This window comes from Carcharhinus amblyrhynchos, unplaced genomic scaffold (assembly GCF_965287045.1).
Source record: "Carcharhinus amblyrhynchos unplaced genomic scaffold, sCarAmb.v2.hapA scaffold_87, whole genome shotgun sequence".
In the NCBI taxonomy this organism is placed as follows: Eukaryota; Metazoa; Chordata; class Chondrichthyes; order Carcharhiniformes; family Carcharhinidae; genus Carcharhinus; species Carcharhinus amblyrhynchos.
The window spans coordinates 234,359-252,192 of record NW_027649827.1 but is presented as its reverse complement, the minus strand read 5'-3'; the positions used below and the strand labels follow the sequence as shown (position 1 = coordinate 252,192).

The 17,834-nt window shown below is 46.4% G+C and overlaps 1 protein-coding gene across 1 annotated transcript in view; it reads right to left on the bottom strand.

Annotated features, from left to right (window-relative positions):
* Positions 1-8,645: 8,645 nt before the first annotated feature.
* The window catches only part of LOC145337972 (transcriptional-regulating factor 1-like), a 47,219-nt gene continuing 38,030 nt past the window's right edge, over positions 8,646-17,834 (bottom strand). Inside the window, exons 13-15 of the mRNA XM_080182752.1 lie at positions 11,068-11,211; positions 10,126-10,229; positions 8,646-9,133 (exon numbers count right to left, since the gene is read on the bottom strand). Of these exons, the coding sequence (XP_080038878.1) occupies positions 8,842-9,133; positions 10,126-10,229; positions 11,068-11,211 (540 nt within the window). The 3' untranslated portion in view covers positions 8,646-8,841. The remainder of the gene's footprint in view (positions 9,134-10,125; positions 10,230-11,067; positions 11,212-17,834) is intronic.

Here is a 17,834-nt window from a genome sequence, read left to right as displayed (position 1 = left end):
TTCTCTCCTCTATGAATGGTATGTTTTGTATAGTGTGCAAGAAACAATATTTTTCAGTTTCCCAATAAATCAAATGAAAGAACCCATAGTCCCAGTTTGAAACAGAATCAGATAGTTAGAATTTATGCGATTGCAAATCCTTTGGCGATAGAGGAGACAGGTAGATAAGATACCCCACACCCAGAGTTTGAAGATATTGTTGCTCCCTAAGCCAGCAGAAGGTTTAATATAGGCTAAATTGGAACATAGCCATTCCCATCAACAGCCAGACTTGGAAGAGGATTTGCAAAAGCTGGTGGCAATCAACGTGCACAAGGGTTTGTACCAGTATACAAGGTCGCCTTCTGGACCCTCATCAGCCTGTGCCGACTTCTAGCCAATGGTGAAGACACCAAGGCCCAGGTTCAATTCCGGCCTTGGGTCACCGTCTGTGCGGAGTCTGCACGTTCTCCCCATGTCTGCGTGGGCTTCCTCTGATTTTCTCTCGCAGTTCAAAAGACGTGCTGGTTAGGTTGGATCGGCCGTGCTAAATTCTCCCTCTGTGTACCCAAACAGGTGCCAGAGTGTGGCGACTAGGAGATTTTCACAGTACCTTCACTGCAGTGTTGTGTAAGCCTTAATTGTGACACTAATCTTTTTCATTTTCAATGTAGTGATTTATCTGGATGACGTATTAATCACTAGTACCTCATCTGAAGTACACAGATCCACTTTAGAAGAAGTATTGAGATAATTTAAAGAAGCAGGGTTTAGGCTGAAACAGGAGGAATGTACATTACCTACTTAGGATACAGGATTGGCTCAACCCTTTGGAAGAAAAGTCATTAAAGAGGCCCCACAACCAAAAGATGGATCTGAGCTGAAATCATTTCTGGGGATGGTAAACTGTTATGGCAAGGGTGGCACGTGGTTAGCACTGCTGCTTTACAGCGCCAGGGACCCGGGTTCGATTCCCAGTTCGGGACACTGTGTGGAGTCTGCACGCTCTCCCTGTGTCTACATAGGTTTCCTCCAGGTGCTTCAATTTCCTCTGAAAGGCGTACGGGTTAGGGTGCGTTGGCCATGTTAAACTTTAGCCCCATTTCACCAACTGTTAAAAACGAAACACCAACAATGGAAATGGGGAGAAGAACAGAAGGAAGCTTTTGCAAAAGTTAACCAAGTTCTGCAGTCGTCTGCCTTGTTGATACATGTGGCATTGGGAGCAATCCTAAGATTACTACCTTTGAGTGCTACTTTTTAGTTTAACTCCTAACTCCCTAAATTCAGCTGGTAGAACTTCATCCCATTTTCTGCCTATATTGTTGGTGGCCGTATGTTCCACGACAGCTGGCTGTTCACCCTCCCCCTCCAGAATGCCCTGTAGCCATTCTGAGACATCCTCAATCCTTGCATCAGGAAGGCAACATACCATCTTGGAGTCTCGTTTGTTTTTGCAGAAACAAAGATCAGAGAAAATTACAGCACAGGAACAGGTCCTTCAGCCCTCCAAGCCTTCGCCAACCATGCTGCCTGACTGAACTAATACACCTAACCCTTCTGGGGATCATATCCCTCTATTCCCATCTTCTATTCCCGTCTATTTCCCTTACAATTGAATCTCCTATCACTATAGCTCTGTCACTCCTTATCCTGTGCAGCAGAGCCAGCCTTGGTGCCATGAACCCAGCTGCTGCCACCTTCCCCTGGTAAGCCATCTCCCCCAACAGTATCCAAAATGGTATATCTGTTTTGGAGAGAGATAACTCCAGGGAACCCCTGCATTGCCTTCCCACTCTTCCTCTGTCTGGTGGTCACTCATTCCCTACCTCCCTCAGTACTTTTATGACCAACTCACTGAATCTGCTATCCACGACTTCCTCAGCATCGTGGATGCTCCAAAGTGAATCCATCTGCAGCTGCAGAGCCGTCAAGCGGTCTAACAGGAGCTGCAGTTGGACACACTTCCTGCACGTGAAGGAGCCAGGGACACCGGAAGGGTCCCTGAATTCCCACAAGGCACAAGAGGAGCATGACAAGGGTCTGGGATCTCTTGCCGTGACTTAACCCTTAAATTAACTTACAACAACAATTACAAAGCCAAGAGAAAAGCTACTTGCCAGTCCTTTACCTGCTGGCTGTGAGGTCACGGTTCGATTTCTTTCTATCTCTCACTTGCCCTTGAGTCTCCCTCGCAGATCTGTCTCTCCACTTCTCTCGAAAATGAGTATGTCTTCCCCCTCAGCTCCGAATTCCTGATACCCTCACTCTGGCAGAAATCTCACTCCGGCTGCAGTCTGTCTCCCACTGGCGTGCGCAGGCTTGCTGGTATATTTATAGCTGACGTTTTACAATAGTCTCAGACCACAAGACATGGTTAGGTCTACTCAGTGCCACTAATTGCCTCTGTGAGGATGCAGAGAAGGGCTCTTTTGTTAGCAGCCTGCAGTTACGCCCTGGAATGCAGATATAATATGCAGACGCACTTAGCCGGTTGCCTTTGCCACAAACAGTAATGTCAGCACCAGTTCCTCAAAATTATACTGGCTCTGCATTTGGTGGGCACCTTGCCAATGTGGGCAGAAGTTGTGGTCATAAAGAAACCCTGTAGTGGCGAAAGTGGAAAAGGATGCTCATGCAAAGGTGGTGGTGTGAGAAGTCCAGAGTTGTTAAAACCTTACCAAAGTAGAAGGTCGGAAGCAAGCTGTAAAGATGGACTGTTACTGTGGGATGGGGGGCAAGAGTTATAGACCCACCCCAAGAGCGACAACTGCTGTTACAGGAATTGCATGTTTCTCATCCAAGCCAAAGTAGAATGAGGGCACTGGGTAAGAGTTGTGTGTGGTGGTGTGCACTAAGCAGCAAATGGAAAAGATGGTTAGTCAATGCTCCTAGTTGCCAATGCTGTGGTTGCGAAGCTCAGCAGGCTTTACCATTACCATGGGTGTGACCAGGCTGACCATGGGTGAGGCTACATGTAGATTTTGCTGGGCTTTTTATGGGTCGCGCCTCTCTTGTACTAGGAGATGCAGACTCCACGAGTGGTTAGATGTGCAGTTGGTGAAGTCCACTGAAGCCACGGCCACTACTGACAAGGAAGATATTTGCAAAGCCTGGCATTCCAGAAGTGGTGGCGCCAGACAATGGCACATCATTCACGGTGAAAGAATTCCAAAAATTTCTCCACCGTGTGAGGTTGGCACCTTATCACCCAGCATCCAATGAGCTGGCAGTGCAGGCAGTTCAAACATTTAAGATGTCAATAAAAAGACAGGTGACCAGGTCTATCCTTTATGGATAGCCAGTTTTCTGTTATCAAAACACCACCTGTGACTACTCCAGCCAAGTTACTGATGGCACATCATTTAAGAACCCGATTGGGTGTAACATTGCTAAATTTGGCAGGGAGGGTGGAGGCTAGGTCAGAAATTCTCTGAGTTTAAAGTGGAGGATGCACTCTTGGTCAGAAATTCTGTAACAGGCCTGGCCTAGTTGGCTAGTAAAATTGTGGAGAGAACAGGACCGGTCCCCTGTTCCGTGGAAGTACAAGGCTGCAGGCTTGGGAAACAGGTGGATCATCTGAGGAGAACAGCAGTAATGGGCACAGGGGATCCACAGGTGATAGTTCGAGGATACCAGGCCTGGTTACTGGGATTTTGGTGGAGAATGTGGAACTGGAGCATTCAATGGTTGTGGAGACTGAGGATCCAGAGCTGCAGAAGAGCCACTGGATCCAGGAATAATGAGCCCATCTCATTGTCCATCCTGTCAGGCCATTTAAATGTTGGAGAGCCTATCACCAAACTAAGGCGCTTTTTCAGAGCTCGGAAGTCTCCGGACCGATTAAACCTTGGGTGAGTTTTCTAGTGGTTCTTGCTGACCCCGTTTTTGCAGAGGAGCCTATTGTGTATCTTACTGACCCTGTTCTTTGTCTCTCCTGGGAAGTATTTTGGATTTTAGGCGGAAGGAGTACAATAACGTGATCCTTTAAAGGGCAGCGAGGGGTCCATTATTGGTGAGGACCCTATGGATTGTCCCGTGGGAGGTTGAACCAATTAGAGGAGGGGTTGGTCTAGTATTATTATCGCTAGACTATTAATCCAGAAACTCAGCTAATGTTCTGGGGGACCCGGATGCAAATCCTGCCACAGCAGAAGGTGGAATTTGAATTCAGTAAAAAATATCTGGAATTAAGAATCTACTGATGACCCATTGTCGGAAAAACCCATCTGGTTCCCTTTAGGGAAGGAAATCTGCCATTCTTACCTGGTCTGGTCTACATGTGACTCCAGAGCCACAGCAATATGGTCGACTCAACTGTCCTTGGGCAACTAGGGATGGGCAATAAATGCTGGCCAGCCAGCGACGCCCATGTCCCCGGAATGAATAATAAAATTGGCAGGAGGGCACCCAGCATAGGTCAAGGTACTCACAGTTAGAGCCAGGGAGTTGAGTAGAACAGTTGCATTGTAATTTAGTCTGACCTTGTAGTATGTAAAGAATTCTTTAATTGGCAGTAAAATCTACTGTTGCTTCAAGCCACAGCGAATCACACTCGATCCATTACATAAACCTTCCATGGTTTTAACCACCCCTTTGTGTAAATTGAGAGAGGTGGATACTCAGCGAAACCTTGGTGTCCTCGTGCATCAGTCACTAAAAGTAAGCGCGCAGGTACAGCAGGCAGTAAAGAAGGCAAACGGTTTGCTGGCCTTCACAACGAGAGGATTTGAGTATAGGGATAGGGATGTTTTGTTGCCATTGGTGAGGCCACACCTGGAGTATTTGTGCAGTTTTGGTGTCCTTATCTGAGGAAGGATGTCCTTGCTATAGAGGGAGCACAGTGAAGGTTTACCAGGCTGATTCCTGGGATGGCAGGTCTGTTATATGAGGAGAGACTAAGTCAGTTAGGATTATATTCACTGGAGTTTAGAAGAGTGAGAGGGGATCTCAGAGAAACTTATAAAATTCTAACAGGGTTAGACAGGGTAGATTCAGAAAGAATGTTCCTGATGGTGGGGTTGGGGGATGGTGGGCGCAGGGTGGCGGTGGTGGGGGGGCGCTGGGCGGTGGGGGGGGGGGCGGTGTCCAGAACCAGGGGTCATAGTTTGAAGATAAGGGGTAAACCTTTTAGAAGTGAGGTGAGGAGAAATTTCTTCACCCAGAGGGTGGTGAAGGTGTGGAATTCACTCCCACAGAAAGTAGTTGAGGCCGAAACGTTGTGTGATTTCAGGAAGAAATTAGATCTTGCTCTTGGGGCTAAAGGAATTGAGGGATATGGGGGGGGGAAGGGGGTATCAGGACATTGAGTTTGATGATCAGCCATGATCGAAATGAATGGGGGCAGAGCAAAGGGCTAAATGGCCTCCTCCTGCTTCTAGTTTTTATGTTTTTGTCACATTACCAGTTGTCTTTCTTTGCTTTAAGTTGATCTGTCTTTTCCACTTGAGGATGTTTGCATGTGAGATAATGAAGTGGACACCATGGCAGATGAGGAACATCCTTCTCCATTCTCTTGGGCACAGTTTGCCCTCTTGTACTTGCTGCTTTTTGTAAAACATCTCAATTTTAAAACATAGCTTTTTAACCAAGCAGTAAGCAGCAAACATTATCATTTTTACAGGAAATACTTTACTTTTTTTTACAAAGTATTTACAGGATTTGTAACAAATGTGTGTATGTTTTTATATATATATATATCAAAATATACATATATCAAAATAGCCTAAGAATATAAACTGAACTGGACCCAGCCATATAAATACTGTGGCTACAAGAGCAGGTCAGAGGCTGGGAATCCTGGGAGAGTATCTCACCTCCTGACTCCCCAAAGCCTGTTCATCATCTATAAGGCACAAGTCAGAAGTGTGATGGAATACTCTCCACTTGCCTGGATGGGTGCAGCTCCAACAACACTCAAGAAGCTCAACACCATCCAGGACAAAGCAACCCCATTTGATTGGCACCCCATCCACAAACATTCACTCCCTGCACATCGATGCACAGTGACAGCCGTGTGTACCATCTACAAGATGCACTGCAGCAACTCACCAAAGCTCCTTCGACAGCATCTTCCAAACCCACAGTCACTACCATCTAGAAGGACAAGGGTCAGCGGACACATGGGGAAATACCACCACCTGCAAGTTCCCCCTCCGAGTGATTCCCATCCCGACTTGGAAATATAATCGGCCGTTCCTTCACTGTTGCTGGATCAAAATCCCGGAACTCCCTCCCTTACTGCGTTGTGGGAGTACCTACACCACATGGTTCAAGATGGCAGCTCACCATCATCTTCTTGAGGGCAGTTGAGGATGGGCAACAAGTGCTGGCCTAGCCAGCGATGCCCACATCTCATAAATGAATAAATAAATGAAGTTAATTCAGTTTATAAGAATGCAAACTCGTTTGTGAAAAAATAATCTCCATGTTTATGATTCAGTAGAGAGCAATTTAACAGGGAACGAGTGGAGTGGAATTTGATGGGGATTTTACCTTTACTGGGAATCAAAGACCTCTGTTTTGCAGTGTGTGATTGGTGGAGCTTCAGATTGACCTCCCTTTACCATGTAGTTAGCTTCCAAACCGCTTCTCAGGAGCAGGGTGGACTTGCTAGGTTTTCTGAACTCCCCACTTTTTTTCTTCTTCTTCATGAGGGGAAGCTGCACGCCTGAAGTGGTGGGATTTGTGTATGTCAAACCCACGAATAACAGCCGCACAACCTGGGTTTTCACATCGAGGTGAAGAGGTTGCGTGTTGGAGGATAGGGATAGGTTGGAAGGGAGGCTGGGTTTCGGAAAATGGAGCCCTGCTCAGCCTAGCTGCGCCAGTCTCTGGCAGAACGCTACTGGCGTACCACAAGCTTCAGTGCTGGGTCTCTTATTGTTTGTCATGTACATAAATGATTTAGATGATAATGTGGGGGGAGTGTTTGCAGATGACACCAAGATTGGTAGGGTGAAAAATAGTGAAGAAGAAGATCGTAGGTTAAAGGGGAAGATATAAAGGGTTGGTCAGATGGGCAGAGCAGTGGCAGATGGTGTTTAACCCTGGTAAGTGTGAGGTGATGCACTTGGAAGAAGTAACAAGACAAGGGAGTATTTATGAATGGCAGGACACTGGGAAGCTCAGAGAGGTAATTATTCAGAAGGCGGCAGAGCAGGTGAATAGGGTAGTTAAAAAGGCACATGGGACACTGGCTTTAATCAGTCGTGATACAGAGCATAAGAGCAAGGAGGTAATGTTGGAGCTGTACAGAGCATTGGTTAGGCCGCAGCTGGAGTACTGTGTGCAGTTCTGGTCACCTCACTATAGGAAGGATGTGATTACACTAGAGGGGGTACAGAGGAGGTTCACCAGGATGCTGCCTGGGATGGAGTGTTTGAGCTGTAAGGAGAGACTGGATAGGCTTGGATTGTTTTCCCTAGAGCAGAGAAGGCTGAGGGGGGGGTATGATTGAGGTGTATAAGATTATGGGAAGTATGGACAGGGTGAGTAGGGAGCAGCTGTTCCCCTTGGTTGAGGGGTCTGTCACAAGGGAGTAGAGTTTTAGGGTGCGGGGCAGGAGATTCAGAGGGGATTTGAGGAACCATTTATTCACTCAGACTGTGGTGGGAATCTGGAATGCGCTGCCTGGGAAGGCAGTGGAGGCTGGAAACCTTACAACCTTTAGAAAGTATTTGAATAAGCACTTGAAATATCAAAACATTCAGGGATATGGGACAAGTGTAGGAAAATGGCATGAGTGGAACTTTAATGGTAGTTATTGTGGGTGCAGACTCGATGGGCCTTTTCTGTGCTGTATGTCTCGAACTCTATGACTCCTGGTGGCAGGAGTTTGGGTTGGTCCTGAATCGAGGTTTAGAATCCAAATCATATTCCACCTGTCCAATGCCTGACCTGCACCAGTTGAACGGATACCTGGAGGCTGTCAGATTGCATTCAAGTTAAATGCCCTGCGTATACTTTAACCAGATAGAAGAGACTTTTAATGCAAGTTCGTGGCTACTTGCTTGCCGAGAGAGATAGGTACTCGGGTGATATGCCGGAGGACCAATGCTTGTAAAGTTACATAGAAACACAGAAGATACGAGGCCATTCAGCCCTTCAAGCCTGCTCTGCCATTCATTACGATCATGGCTGATCGTTCAACTCAATAGCCTAATCTTGGTTTCTCCGCATAACCTTTGATCCCATTTGCCCCAAGTGCTACATCCAGCTGCTTCTTGAATACATTCAATGTTCTGGCCTCAACTACTTCCTGTGGCAATGAATCCCACAGGCTCACCACTCTTTGGGTGAAGAAATATCTCCTCACCTCTGTCCTAAATGGGCTACCCTGAATCCTTAGATTGTGACTGCTGGTTCTGAACTCCCCCCCCCCGCCCCCCCAACATCAGGAATATCCTCCCTGCATCAACCCTGTTAGAATTTTATAAGTCTCTATGAGATTCCCCCTCATTCATCTGAACTCCAGTGCAAACAATCCTAACTTAGTCAACCTAGTAACACTGTTAAAACAAGAGGTACAGAAATAAGGTGGGCTGGGGGAGGATGAAGCGGGGAAAAGGGGATTTGTGAATTCACCAAAAATGGATAGACAGGTACATCAACGCTGCATTAATAAAAATGTCAAAAATATATCATTTCAATATTAAGAGCCACCAATGAGAAAAAAATGAATGAAATCATTAGCCCCAGTACTGTAAATGCTCATTGGTAAAAGGGGTTCAGTTTCTGTTGGTGCTGAACAAAAGTCATTGTTCATAAATCAGATTCGTGCATCTGTACCCTCTGTACGCCAGAGGCTTTCTGAGTCTTCACAGTTGCGCTTGGCCAAGAAATGTCTTTGCCCGTTGCTCCTTACAAGAAGATATTCTGGCACTTCCCTTTGGCAAGGTTGAGTTTGGCCTCCTGGTGGTACAGCGGGGGCAGACTAGTACAGGTCATGGCCTCCGACATGGCCTCCAGATGCTCCTGGATCTCCCGGTTTTCCCAGCTGGTGTAGGCGGGCGGGGTGGCGGTCGCTTTGGCCAACGCTGCCCCAGTGTAGGTGATGGGGGGATAAAGGGGGTCGTGGGATCTGTGTTGCCAGTCATCCTGTTGCCGGTGAATCTTCATGTGAGCGTTTCGACTCTTGATTTTGTAAAACATCCTACAGGTTTTTTTTGAGGAGGGGATAAATAGGTTTTAAAAAATGGTTAGTAAGAACTCTTTTGGTGTCACGTGTCTGGAAACATTAGCCTGTGACTGAGAGAGAGAGTTTGTGTCTGTATTAGTGGCAGTGTCAGTGTCTCTGTCTGTCTGTTACTGGAAGTTTCTGTCATACAATATAGCAAATATCTGAGGCTATAGCGAATATTTGTCTGCATCTGTCTTCCCCTCATCCTATCTGTGTCTCTGTCTCTGACTGTGTCTCCTGGTCTATGTCTCTGCCTCTGGCTGTGTCTTCTGGTCTGTGTCTTTGTCTCTGCCTGTGTCTCCTGGTCTGTACCTCTGTCCATGCCTCTGAGCGTCGCTGCCTCTGCCCTTCATTCCCACTCCAGGCACACTCATTTCTTTTTTTCCCCCCATGACCTCTCCCTTGAACCCTTCGCGACAAACTCTCTTCTCATTTAAGCTCTCCCACCTTTCCACTCTATCCACCTATCTTCCCTTCTTTTATCCATTCTCCCCCATTTTGATTGGATTTGGTTTACTATTGTCACATGTATTGGGATACAGTGAAAAGTATTGTTTCTTGCGTATTATACAGACGAAGCATACTGTTCATAGAGAAGGAGAGAGTGCAGAATGTAATGTTACAGTCATGGCTAGGGTGTAGCGAAAGATCAACTTAATGCGAGGTAAGTCTGACAGCAGCAGAGAAGAAGCTGTCTTTGAGTCGTTGAGTTGATTTCATCAACTTAAAATCGATTATGTTTCTAATTTTTCCAAGTTCTGATGAAAGGTCACAGACCTGTAAGTTTAACGCTGTCTCTCACTCCACAGATGTTGCCTGACTTGCTGATTTTTCCAGCACTTTGTCTTTATTTCAGTGTGTGCCTCTCTGTCCCTGTCTGTGTCTTAGCCTCTGCCTCTCTGTCCCCTCTGTCTCTTCCTCTTTCTCTCTCTCTCTGGTAAATGGTTGATGTCAGGTACACTTACTTTCCGCACTGTTTGCAGGGGAAGTTGCCGATGACTGTGGGACACGGACTCTCTCGCTCCCCTCTGTGAGTATTCTCCATCGGCTGTGAACTGGGAAATTGCTGCTTTGAATCCAAATGAACAGAAAAAATTAGAAACACATCCTAAACTATAATGATAAAAATTCCAATTCCCGTTAATTTACATCATGGATGTGAGTATTTGAACATTTGATGAAAACCCCTGCTGATGAGTGTAACCTCAAGGTCTACAGGTGAAATAGGAACATTCCTTCATCTGAGCCTAATGCAGATCTTTGACATACAAAATAAATCACAATTGACTCGTTCAGTGCGACATAACACATCACAATCTATCTACTGTTCCTGCCCTGGGAGTATTTGATGGGGACAGTATAGAGGGAGCTTTACTCTGTATCTAACCCCATGCTGAACCTGTCCTGGGTGTGTTTGATGGGGGACAGTGTAGAGGGAGCTTTACGCTGTATCTAACCCCGGGCTGTATACCTGTCCTGGGAGTGTTTGATGGGGGACAGTGTAGAGGGAGCTTTACGCTGTATCTAACCCTATGCTGTACCTATCCTGGGTGTGTTTGATGGGAACAGTGTAGAGAGAGCTTTACTCTGTATCTAACCCTGTGCTATACCTGTCCTGGGAGTGTTTGATGGAGGACAGTGTTGAGGAAGCTTTACTCTGTATCTAACCCCTTGCTGTATCTGTCCTGGGAGTGTTTGATGGGGACAGTGTAGAGGGAGATTTACTCTGCATCTAACCCCATGCTGTACCTGTCCTGGGCGTGTTTGATGGAGGACAGTGTAGAGAGAGTTTTTACTCGGTATCTAACTTTCTGTCACTTCCTGAACACTTGCAACAAGCCACATACAGGAACATGTTACAAGTCTCTGGTCTGCTCAGTCTGCTTTTGTAATAGTTGGAGCCTCACCTCGCAGTCAGTGTCTTGTCTGAAGACGTTGTTCCAATCGTCCTCTGTATCTGAGGGTCGATGGCGATATTTCTTGTTGAATTTGAGAGTCTTCTTGAAGTTGTAATAATATTCCACACATTCCGCCACCGCTTTGGACCTCACCTGGAACAATTCATCACAAGGCGGACATTGAGTAAATGAGCAGCCAGCTTCCGGGTATCACCCATCGAGCAGAGTCTCAGCTGCACCTTCGTTCAGCCCCGCAGGGTCATGCCAACCTTCACACTGCACACAAGCCACTTCCCACCATGTGTGTTCTATTCCTGAACTCCTTGTCTCCCTTCTCCTTTCAATGCTGGACAACCATACGGCAGTGAGTTCCACATTCTCAGCATCAGAGATAGTCTCTCTCTAACCCAGTAACTGGCCTCAGTTAATAGACACTGTGTCTGCAGGGGAAAACCTGGGAACTACAGGCCAGTGAGCCTCATATCTGTAGTGGGTAAGTTGTTAGAAGGTATTTTGAGAGACAGGATCTACAGGCATTTAGAGACACAAGGACTGATTAGGGACAGTCAGCATGGCGTTGAGTGGAAAGTCATGCCTCACAAATTTGATTGAATTTTTTGAAGGGTAACCAAGGAGCTAGATGGGGGCAGTGTAGTTGATGTTGTCTACATGGACTTTAGCAAGTCCTTTGGCAAGGTATCGCATGGTAGGTTGTTGCGTAAGGTTAAATCACACGGGAACCAGGGTGACGTAGCTAAATGGATACAAAATTGACTTCTTGACAGAAGTCAGAGGGTGGTTATAGAGGGTTGTTTTTCAAACTGGAGGCCTATGACCAGTGGTGTGCCTCAGGGATCAGTGCTGGGTCCACTGTTATTTGTCATTTATATTAATGGTTTGGATGAGAATTTAGTAGGCATGGTTAGTAAATTTGCAGATGACTCCAAGATTGGTGGTATAGTGGGCCGTGAAGGTTATCTCTGATTGCATCAGGATCTTTATTAATTGGGCCAGTGGGTTGATGAGTGGCAGGTGGAGTTTAATTTAGATAAATGCCAGGTGATGCATTTTGGTTGATCGAACCAGGGCATGACTTAGGGTGTTGGGGAGAGTTATGGGGCAAAGAGACCTAGGGGCACATATTCATAGCTCTTGAAAGTGGAGTCACAGGTGGACAGGGTGGTGAAGAAGACATTCAGCATGCTTGGTTTCATCGGTCAGAACATTGAATATAGGAGTTGGGATGTCTTATTGAAGTTGTACAAGACATTGGTAAGGCCACACTTGGAATACTGTGTTCAGTATTGGTCACCCTATTATAGAAAGGATATTATTAAACTAGAAAGAGTGTAGAAAAGATTTACTAGGATGTCACAGGGATTTGTTGGTTTGAGTTATAAGGAGTGGCTGGATAGACTGGGACATTTTTCTCTGAAGGCTGAGGGCTGATCTGATAGAGGTCTATAAAATAATGAGGGGCACAGATCAGCCAGATAGTCAACATCTTTTCCCAAGGTAGGGGAGTCTAAAACTAGAGGGCATAAGTCTAAGGTGAGAGGGGAGAGATACAAAAGGGACCAGAAGGACATTTGAATGTCTGGAACAAGCTGCCAGAGATAGTACTGGCAAGTACAACTTTGTCTTTTAAAAAGCATTTAGACAGTTACATGGGTAAGATAGGTATAGAGAGATATGGGCCAAATGCAGGCAATTGGGATTAGTTTAGGAGTTAAAAAAAAGGGACAGCATGGACAATAAGAACAAAAGAACATAAAAAATAGGAGCAGGAGTAGTCCACCTCGCCCCTCGAGCCTGCCCCACCATTCAATAAGATCATGGCTGATCTTGTAGTGGTTCAGTTCCACTTACCCACCTGCTCCCCATAACCCTTAATTCCCTTATTGATCAGAAATCTATCTACCTGTGACTTAAACATATTCAACGAGGTATCCTCCACCGCTTCAATGGACAGAGAATTCCAGAGATTCACTACCCTCTGAGAGAAGTTGTTCCTCCTCAACTCTGTTCTAAACTGACTCCCCCTTATTTTGAGGTTGTGTCCTCTAGTGCTTGTTTCCTTTCTAAGTGGAAAGAATCTCTCTGCCTCTACCCTATCTAGCCCCTTCATTATCTGATAATGTCTCTATAAGATCACCCCTCAGCCTTCTAAATTCCAACGAGTACAGGCCCAATCTACTCAAACTTGTCTTCATAAGCTAACCCCTTCATCTCCAGTATCAACCTGGTGAACTTTCTCTGCACCCCCCTCTAAGGCCAATATATCCTTTTGCAAATAAGGGGGGACCAAAATTGCACTCAGTACTCCAGTTGTGGCCTCACCAGTACCTTGTACAGTTGCAGCAAGACCTCCCTGCTTTTATATTCCACCCCCCTCATGATAAAGGCCAACATTCCATTTGCCTTCTTGATCACCTGCTGCACCTGCAAACTGACTTTTTTGCAATTGATGCGCAAGGACCCCCAGGTCCCTCCGGACAGTAGCATGTTGTAATTTATCACCATTTAAATAATAGTCCATTTTACTATTATTCCTTCCAAAGTGGATAACCTCACACTTGCCAATGTAATACTCCCTCTGCCAGATCCTCGCCCACTCACTCAGCTACTCAAATCTCTCTGCAGACTTTCCACGTCCTCCATGCAATTTGCTTTCCCACTCATCTTTGTGTCATCAGCAAACTTTGTTACCCTACATTCGGTCTCCTCCTCCAGATCGTCTATATATATGATAAATAGTTGAGGCCCCAGCACCGATCCCTGTGGCACGCCACTGGTCACCAACTGCCAACCAGAAAAGCACCCATTTATTCCAACTCTCTGCTTCCTGTTAGCCAATCCTCAACCCACGCTAACACTTTACCCCCAACTCCATGTACCTTAATCTTCTGCAGCACCTTATGAGGCACCTTATCGAATGCCTTCTGGAAATCTAAAAACACCACATCCATCGGTTCCCGTCTGTCAACTGCACTCGTTACATCTTCATAAAAATCCAGTAAGTTGTTCAAACACGACTTTCCTTTTATGAATCCATGCTGCATCTGCTTGATCGAACCACTCTTTTCCAGATGTCCTGCTATTCCTTCTTTAATGATGGATTCCAGCATTTTTCCAGCTACGGACGTTAAGCTGTAGTTACCTGCCTTTTGTCTACTTCCTTTTTTAAACAGTGGTGTCACATTAACTGTTTTCCAATCAGCCGGCACTTCCCCAGAGTCCGGCGAATTTTGATAAAGCATTACTAACGCACCTGGTATTACTTCTGCCCTTTCTTTCAGTACCCTGGGATGCATTCCATCCGGGCCTGGGGACTTGTCAACCTTTAGTCCCATTAGCCTACCAAGCGCTACCACTTTAGTAATAGTAATCGTTTTAATGGCCTCATCCCCTACAGTCCCACGACCATCAATTTTTGGCAAGCTATTTGTGTCCTCAACCGTGAAGACCAACACAACAAACTTGTTTAAGGCCTCAGCCATTTCCTCATTTCCCACCACTAAATCCCCCCTCTCATCTTCTAAGGGTCCAACATTCACTTTAGCCACTCTTTTCCTTTTTGTATATTTGTAAAAACTTTTACTATCAGTTTTTATGTTTTGTGCTAGTTTAGTTTCATAATCTATCTTTCCTTTCTTTATTGCTTTCTTAGTTGTTCTTTGTTGTTTTTTAAAGCTTTCCCAATCTTCTAATTCCCCACTAGTTTTGGCCACTCTATACGCATTGGCTTTTAATTTAATACTCCTCTTTATCTCCTTCGTTATCCACGGCTGGTTATCCCTTTTCTTATGTTCCTCCTTTATCACTGGAATATATTTTTGCTGAGTACTGAGAAAAATCCCCTTAAAAATTCTCCACTTAAAAATCCTCAGCTGTCCTACCAATTAGTCTGTGCTCCCAGTCTACATTAGCCAATTCCACCCTCATCCTATCGTACTCCCCTCTGTTCAAGCAGAGGACACTGGTTTGGGACCCTACTTTCTCACCCTCCATATGTATTAAAAATTCAACCATATTGTGATCACTCATCCCAAGAGGATCCCTCACAAGAAGATCTTTAATTCTATCTGTCTCATTACACAGGGTCAGATCCAAGATAACTCACTCCCTTGTGGGTTCTGCAACGTACTGTTCGAGGGGCAGGGAGGCCTCGTGGTAATGTCACTGTACTAGTAATTCAGAAATCTAGGCTAATATGCTGGGGAACATGAGTTCAAATCTCACCATGGTAGCTGGTGGAGTTTATATTGAATTAATAGATCTGGAATTTAAAGCTAGTCTTAGTAATGGTGACCACAAAACTCATCAATTATTACAAAACCCATTTGGATCACTGATATCCTTTAGGGAAGGAAATCTGCCCTCCTTATCTGGTCTGGTCCACATGTGACTCCAGAACTACAGCAGTGTTTTAAGTTTATGTTTATTTGTGTCACAAATAAGGCTTACATTAATACTGCAATGAACTTACTATGAAAATCTCCTAGTCGCCACACTCCAGCACCTGTTTGGATACATTGAGGGAGAATTTAGCATGGCCAACGCACTCTAACCAGCACGAATTTCAGACTGTGGGAGGAAATCGGAGCACCTCGAGGAAATGCATGCAAACACGGGGAGAACGGACAGACTCCGCACAGTGACCCAAGTTGGGAATTCAACACGGGTTCCTGGTGCTGTGAGGTAGCAGTGCTAACCACTGTGCTGTCCCGGGTCCCTAGTGCTGTGAGGCAGCAGTGCTAACCACTGTGCTGTCCTGGGTCCCTGCCGCTGTGAGGCAGCAGTGCTAACCACCATGCTGCCCTGGGTCCCTGGCGCTGTGAAGCAGCAGTGCTAACCACTATGCCACCCCAGATCCCTGGTGCTGTGAGACAGCAGTGCTAATCACTGTGCCGCCGTGCTGCCCCAGGTCCCTGGCGCTATGAGGCAGCAGTGCTAACCACTGTGCCACCCCAGGTCCCTGGTGCTGTGAGACAGCAGTGCTCATCACTGTGCCTCCGTGTTGTCCCGGGTCCCTGGCGCTGTGAGACAGCAGTGCTAGCCACCATGTCACCCAGGTCCCTGGCGCTGTGAGGCAGCTGTGCTAGCCACCATGTCACCCAGGTCCCTGGCGCTGTGAGGCAGCTGTGCTAGCCACCGTCACCCAGGTCCCTGGCATTGTGAGGCAGCTGTGCTAACCACCGTGCTACTCCGGGTCTCTGGCACTCTAAGGCAGCAGTGCTAACCACTGTGCCATCATGCCACCCAGGTCCCTGGAGCTGTAAGGCAGCAGTGCTAACCACTGTGCCGCCATGCTGCTGTCAACTCTCAATTGCCCCTTTTGAAATAACCGAGCGCGACACTCAGTCCCAGGGCAATTAGGACTGGCCCACCCCAGTGACAGCCACATCCCATAGCAGAATTAAAAACGTAATCCACCTTTTCTGGTTGTTCATTTTAATGCTAACCTGTACCCCAGTGGGGGTCTGTGCCTCTGGGAGAGAAAATTAATTTCCTGTGTGTTCAAGGTGTGGCTGGATTTACTGCTGTTTAGAACAGTTATTTCCCCAGACATGGAAGCAAGCATGCAATCCAGGCTGACAGCTGAGTGCAATGCTGAGCAAACGCAGATCTGTCAGAGGAAGCAGCTTCAAGCTGAGGGCCCCACCGACCCCCTCAGGTGGACAAACGATCCAGAGCAATCAGGTGGAAAGCAGGGAAGCTCTCTCTGGTGTGCTAGGGCCAATATTTATATTTATCCTAAGCCAACATCACTAAAGCAGCATTTTCAGTTTTGGTTCCAGATGAAATGAGTTATTATCACATTGCTGTTTGTGGGAGCTTGCTGTGTGCAAATTGGTTCCCTGCATTTCATGACGTGGAGATGCTGGCGTTGGACTGGGGTGGGCACAGTAAGAAGTCTCACAACACCAGGTTAAAGTCCAACAGGTTTAATTGGAATCACGAGCTTTCGGAGCGCGGCTCCTTCATCAGGCCCCTCGCTCCAGCAGGTGAGTGACAAAGGAGCAGCGTGCCAAAAACCTGCAATTCCAAATAAACCTGTTGGACTTTAACCTGCATTTCAATAGCCAATATACTTCAATGGCTGTAAAATGGTACCAGGCATCCCAAAGTCATGCAGTGTATGATGGAAACACGTGTTCTTGTGAGAGGTTTTGAGTACAGGAGCAGGGATGTGTTGTTACAATTATACAGAACCTTGGTGAGACCATACCAAGAGTATTGTGTGCAGTTTTGATCCCCTTTTCTGAGGAAGGATGTTCTTGCTCTTGAGGGAGTGCCGCGAAGGTTTACCAGGCTGATTCTGGGGATGGCGGGACTGATGTATGAGGAGAGATTGACTTTTCACTGGTGTTCAGACGAAGTGGGGAGAGCCCACAGAGACTTATAAAATTCTAACAGGATTAGAAGGGTGGATGTAGGGAGGATGTTTCCAATGGTAGGTGGGGGGGAGTCCAGATCCAGGGGTCATAGTCTGAGGATTCGGGGTAGACAATTTAGGACGGAGGTGAGGAGACATTTCTTCACCCGGTGAGCCTGTGGAATTCATTCCCACAGGAAGTAGTTGATGCCAAAACATTGAATGTATTCCAGAGGCGGCTGGATATAGCACTTGGGGCGAACGTGATCAAAGGTTATGGGGAGAAAGCAGGATTAAGCTATTGAGTTGGATGATCAACCATGATGAATGGCGGAGCAGGCTCGAAGGGCCAAATGGTCTCCTCCTGCTCCTATCTTCTATGTTTCTGTTTCTGTCC